At 50.4% G+C, this 6,215-nt stretch overlaps 1 protein-coding gene across 2 annotated transcripts in view; it reads right to left on the reverse strand.

Annotated features, from left to right (window-relative positions):
* Positions 1–5,975, reverse strand: part of LOC116678853 (echinoderm microtubule-associated protein-like 6) — a gene marked incomplete at its 5' end in the record, with an annotated part of 31,744 nt that extends 25,769 nt beyond the window's left edge. For both annotated transcript variants that reach the window (XM_032508589.1, XM_032508588.1), the window contains 8 exon segments: positions 1,068–1,168; positions 2,742–2,835; positions 3,336–3,441; positions 3,569–3,755; positions 3,874–3,974; positions 4,107–4,213; positions 5,226–5,393; positions 5,766–5,975. In XM_032508589.1, coding sequence (XP_032364480.1) covers positions 1,068–1,168; positions 2,742–2,835; positions 3,336–3,441; positions 3,569–3,755; positions 3,874–3,974; positions 4,107–4,213; positions 5,226–5,393; positions 5,766–5,975 — 1,074 coding nt within the window.
* Positions 5,976–6,215: the final 240 nt, after the last annotated feature.

Genomic DNA, 6,215 nt, shown 5'->3' on the forward strand with positions numbered 1-6,215 from the left:
TCCTAGCCTTGTTTCCTCTCCTTAGCCGTGGTTTCCTGGCTTGTTTCCTCTCCTTAGCCGTGGTTTCCTAGCCTTGTTTCCTATCCTTAGCCGTGGTTTCCTAGCCTTGTTTCCTCTCCTTAGCAGTGGTTTCCTAGCCTTGTTTCCTCTCCTTAGCCATGGTTTCCTAGCTGCTAGTGGACCATGAAGGTCTGATCCAGTCTCCTCTTACCAGTTGTTCTAGAGATGTTCTGCTGCTAGAACTCTGGGTGCTATCAGCTGCTCTCTGGTCTCAGCTGCTGGAACTCGGGATTTCTGAGGCTGGGACTCAGAGGAACTGATCCTCAGCAGCAGAGGGGATTGGGGGGGGACTCTGGGTCTTCCTTTCCTGGGGGGGGGGGACTCTGGGTCTTCCTTTCCTGGGGGGTCCTCATGTAAGCCAGTTTTGCTGTAGACCTTGATGGTTTTTGTGACTCCACTCTGGGACACATTCAAGGTTTTCCCAGTTTCCCGGACCGACTGCCCTTCATCTCTTAAAGTAACAATGACCTCGTTTCTCTTCTCTTAGCTGATTGGTTCTTGCCATAATCTGAATTCTACCAGTCGTCCAATAGGCTGTCGGCTGTGTATCAACCTGACTTCTGATGGTCCCAGCTCCATTAATAAGGAAGAAACTCCACTAATGAACCCTGACAAGGTCCACCTGGGGGGGGGACCATTTCAGGGACTACTTCATGAAGCTCCTTGAGAGAATACCCAGAGTGCAACGCAGTAATCGGGGGGGGGGGGGGGGGGGGGGGTACTCTGAAGAAACTAGAATATAAAACATGTTTTCACTTATTTCTACTTTGTTGTTGAGTCCATAATTCCTCATGTGTTCATTCCTAGTTCTGATGCTTCATGATGATCTACTATGGAAATAGTCCTGAAGATAAAGGATCTCATTGGAGGAGAAGGGGGGTCAGACCTCTGGCCTGGACTGGATATATAGGAAGAGGAGTTACCTGATGAGGAAGAGGAGTTACCTGATGAGGAAGAGGAGTTACCTGATGAGGAAGAGGAGTTACCTGATGAGGAAGAGGAGTTACCTGAATGTTGCCAGAACTTGATGTGTTTGATGCCGACCGTCACCAGCTTGTCCATCCTGAAGGGGTTGCTCTTCACCACGAAGGTCTTCTCTTTGTGACCCCTGAGGACCAGAAACCAGCAGAAAGTTATATTATTATTATTATCAACAAGAAATCTCACGGTCAGCTCTATATCTGTCTCTCAGCTCTATATCTGTCTCTCAGCTCTATATCTGTCTCTCCGCTCTATACAGTGGGGATCGAACGTTTGGGCCCCTTACAGAGTTAATACCCTGTACCCCCCCCCCCCCTGCAGAGTTAGTACCTTGTAACCCCCCCCCCCTGCAGAGTTAGTACCCAGCTCTACATCTGTCTCTCAGCTCTATATCTGTCTCTCAGCTCTATATCTGTCTCTCAGCTCTATATCTGTCTCTCAGCTCTATATCTGTCTCTTAGCTCTATATCTGTCTCTCAGCTCTATATCTGTCTCTCAGCTCTATATCTGTCTCTCAGCTCTATGTCTGTCTCTCAGCTCTATATCTGTCTCTCAGCTCTATGTCTGTCTCTCAGCTCTATATCTGTCTCTCAGCTCTATGTCTGTCTCTCAGCTCTATATCTGTCTCTCAGCTCTATATCTGTCTCTCAGCTCTATGTCTGTCTCTCAGCTCTATATCTGTCTCTCAGCTCTATGTCTGTCTCTCAGCTCTATATCTGTCTCTCAGCTCTATGTCTGTCTCTCAGCTCTATATCTGTCTCTCAGCTCTACATCTGTCTCTCAGCTCTATATCTGTCTCTCAGCTCTATATCTGTCTCTCAGCTCTATATCTGTCTCTCAGCTCTATATCTGTCTCTCAGCTCTATATCTGTCTCTCAGCTCTATGTCTGTCTCTCAGCTCTATATCTGTCTCTCAGCTCTATGTCTGTCTCTCAGCTCTATATCTGTCTCTCAGCTCTATGTCTGTCTCTCAGCTCTATATCTGTCTCTCAGCTCTATATCTGTCTCTCAACTCTATATCTGTCTCTCAGCTCTATATCTGTCTCTCAGCTCTATGTCTGTCTCTCAGCTCTATATCTGTCTCTCAGCTCTATGTCTGTCTCTCAGCTCTATATCTGTCTCTCAGCTCTATATCTGTCTCTCAACTCTATATCTGTCTCTCAGCTCTATATCTGTCTCTCAACTCTATATCTGTCTCTCAGCTCTATATCTGTCTCTCAGCTCTATATCTGTCTCTCAGCTCTATATCTGTCTCTCAACTCTATATCTGTCTCTCAGCTCTATATCTGTCTCTCAGCTCTATATCTGTCTCTCAACTCTATATCTGTCTCTCAGCTCTATATCTGTCTCTCAGCTCTATATCTGTCCCTCAGCTCTATATCTGTCTTCCAGCTCTATATCTGTCTCTCAGCTCTATATCTGTCTCCCAGCTCTATATCTGTCCCTCAGCTCTATTTCTGTCTCCCAGCTCTATATCTGTCCCTCAGCTCTATATCTGTCTCTCAGCTCTATATCTGTCTCTCAGCTCTATATCTGTCCCTCAGCTCTATATCTGTCTCTCAGCTCTATATCTGTCGATGTAGACAGGTAGAGGGTTAACAGGTAGACAGGTAGGGGGTTTACAGGTAGACAGGTAGGGGGTTTACAGGTAGACAGGTAGGGGGTTTACAGGTAGACGGGTAGGGGGTTTACAGGTGTACCTGGCCTTGGCCAGCCTCTCTCCTTTCTTCCAGTCCCAGATGACGATGGAGTGAAATTCATCGATTCCCACGGAGATCAAACTCTTCCCGTCCGCTGGGACAGAGACGGAAAGACAGACAAGTTAACAGGATGAAATGCAGGATCCCTGGTGCTAGACCAGAAAAACCTAGTCTAAGGTCAGTTGTGCTAGTCTGATTTTAGACCAGTACAACTGACCTTAGACTAGGTAAAATATTACTGAAGGTGGGTTCCAGGTGTCTGGACAGGACAACAGGAGCAGGCGGTGCGGTTGGAGCCCATGCTCCAGCCCCCCCTCCAGCCCTGAGGACGCCGGTCTCCTCGGCCGAGAACCGCCCCCCCTCCAGCCCTGAGGACGCCGGTCTCCTCGGCCGAGAACCGCCCCCCCTCCAGCCCTGAGGACGTCGGTCTGCTCGGCCGAGAACAGCCCCCCCTCCAGCCCTGAGGACGCTCGTCTCCTCAGCCGAGAACCACCCCCCCTCCAGCCCTGAGGACGCTGGTCTCCTCGGCCGAGAACAGCCCGCCCATAAGGATTTTGAATAGTGATTTGGATTTGAAACACCATGGCAACGTACCAGTGAACTCCAGAGCACACACCCCCTTGCTGTGGTGTCCCTTCAGCAAAGACAGACACTTCAAAGTCTGGACGTCCCAGACGTGGACGGCCGGGTCTCTGCCAACCTGAACACACAGACAGCCAATCAGAGTCACTCTCAGGCCGCCTGATCGTGATGATATTGAATTGCAACATAAACATTGCGATGACATCGCACCCTAACATAAACGGCGCGCTCTGATTGGCCGGTACCTGAGCCGAGGCCACGTAGTCCTTTAGGGGGTGCGTGGCGAGGCAGAGGATGTCGTCGTCGTGGCCGAGGTAGAAGCGCTGCGCGTGCTGCTGCCGGCCGTACACCACGGCCACGGCCGCCACGTGGTACACCACCTCGCCGCCCTGGCTGTAGAACAGGTTGTTACGGCAGTCGAAGCCCCGGTACCTGCAGGAAACAGCCCCGCCACAATAAAGGCACGGAAATACAGACACACAGAGTCCCGCAGCAGGAGAACGGTGGACGGGGGACGGGGGTTTAGAGGCAGATTGGTGTCTGGTTTTACCCGTGAACGAACTGCAGGCGAAGCCCCTCCTCCGGAGCTTTCTGACGCTTCAGGGAACCAATCAGCTTCTTCCTGAGCTGGGGAAGGTCCTCCTTATACACCTGCAGAGAGAGAGACAGTAAGACAGACAGACAGACAGACAGTCAGACAGTCAGACAAACAGACAGAGAGAGAGACAGACAGACAGACAGAGAGACAGAGAGACAGAGAGACAGAGAGACAGAGAGACAGACCTGCCGTTCGTAGCTGGTCTGAGCTTCCTGTTCGATGTCCGAGTCAAGCTCCGGGACGTCCGACACGTCTGAGTCCGACTCTCCGCTGTTGGAGTCCGCGTAACCCTCTGGACGGGGACGACAGGGACAACAGGGACAACAGGGACAGGGACACATCTGGTTAATACAGGGACACGTCTTGTTAACACAAGGACACGTCTAGTTAATATAGGGACACGTCTCATTAATACAGAGACACATTTCCAACTATCCGGAGTTATTTTTTATGATGAACGGTGTGATGTCATCATGTTACATGTGTGATGTCAATGTGTTACATGTGGATGTCATCCTGTTACATGTGTGATGTCATCATGTTACATGTGACTATGTCCTAGAGTCTTCTGTCCTCTGGGACAGGAAGCTAAATTTCTCTGAGTTGGGGACAGAACGAGACATTTGAGGACGTCATGTTGGACTTTTGGGAATCACTGATCCACATTTTAGAGTCCAGACTACTCATCCATTCATCATCCATCCACCATCCAATCATCATCTATTCATCATCCATTCATCATCCATCCATCATCCATTCATCATCCATTCATCATCCATCCATCATCCATCCATCATCCATTCATCATCCATTCATCATCCATCCATCATCCATTCATCATCCATTCATCATCCATCCATCATCCATTCATCATCCATTCATCATCCATTCATCATCCATCCATCATCCATTCATCATCCATTCATCATCCATTCATCATCCATCCATCATCCATTCATCATCCATTCATCATCCATCCATCATCCATTCATCATCCATTCATCATCCATTCATCATCCATCCATCATCCATCCATCATCCATTCATCATCCATTCATCATCCATTCATCATCCATCCATCATCCATTCATCATCCATCCATCATCCATTCATCATCCATTCATCATCCATTCATCATCCATCCATCATCCATCCATCATCCATTCATCATCCATTCATCATCCATTCATCATCCATCCATCATCCATTCATCATCCATCCATCATCCATCCATCATCCATTCATCTGGGTGGGGGGGTGGGGGGTGGGGGGGGGTTAATCCACCAGCAGTGCCCCCCTGGTACCTTGGAGGAGGGGCTCCAGGACCCCGTTCATCACGCCCTCGGGCAGGAAGCGCCACTGGAAGACGGCGTGGTCCGCCCCCCCGGTGCTGACCACCCACTGCAGGTCGCTGGACCAGCGCACCGTGGTCACATGGGCAGAGTGGCCGATGTACTTCTTAAACTTGGCTCCTATTGGACCAGGAAGACAGACAACTAGACCTTTAGAAAGACAGACAGGGAGACAGACAGACAGACAGGGAGACCTACAGGGAGACAGACAACTAGTCCTTTAGATAGAAAGACAGACAGACAGACAGACAGACAGAGAGACAGAGAGGTCTGGAGGGTCCCTAAAGGTCTGGAGGGTCCCTTAAAGTCTGGAGGGTCCCTGAGAGGTCTGGGGGGGCCCTTAAAGGTCTGGAGGATCCCTGAGACGTCTGGAGGGTCTCTAAAGGTCTGGAGAGTCACTAAAGGTCCTGGGACCTTCCAGACCTTTGGAGGCTTGAGACGTCTGGAGGCTCCCTAAAGGTCTGGAGGGTCCCTTAGAGGATGCAGACCCACCTTTCTTGAGGCAGGGAAAGCGGAAGAGTTTGACGAGGCCCAGGTCGTCCCCTGTCACCAGCGCCGCGCTGCTGTAGTTGGCGTCCACAGAGTTCACGTTGGTGACGTTGGAGTATTTGGGCCAGATCCCGTTCACCTCTGGGCCAAGGACGCTGGTCCACGTCATCCAGTGGATTGTTTTTGCCTCCTCTTTAGGAACCAGCTTCCCAGCTGCAGGACACAGGAGTCAGGACACAGGACACAGGAGTCAGGACACAGGACACAAAACACAGGAGTCAGGACACAGAAGTCAGGAGTCAGGAGTCAAGACACAGGAGTCAGGACACAGGACACAAGACACAGGAGTCAGGAGTCAGGACACAAGACACAGGAGTCAGGACACAGGACCCAAGACACAGGAGTCAGGACAAAGAACTCAGGACACAGGAGTCAGGACACAGGAGTCAGGAG

The sequence above is a fragment of the Etheostoma spectabile genome, unplaced genomic scaffold, assembly GCF_008692095.1.
Source record: "Etheostoma spectabile isolate EspeVRDwgs_2016 unplaced genomic scaffold, UIUC_Espe_1.0 scaffold00008478, whole genome shotgun sequence".
NCBI lineage: Eukaryota > Metazoa > Chordata > Actinopteri > Perciformes > Percidae > Etheostoma > Etheostoma spectabile.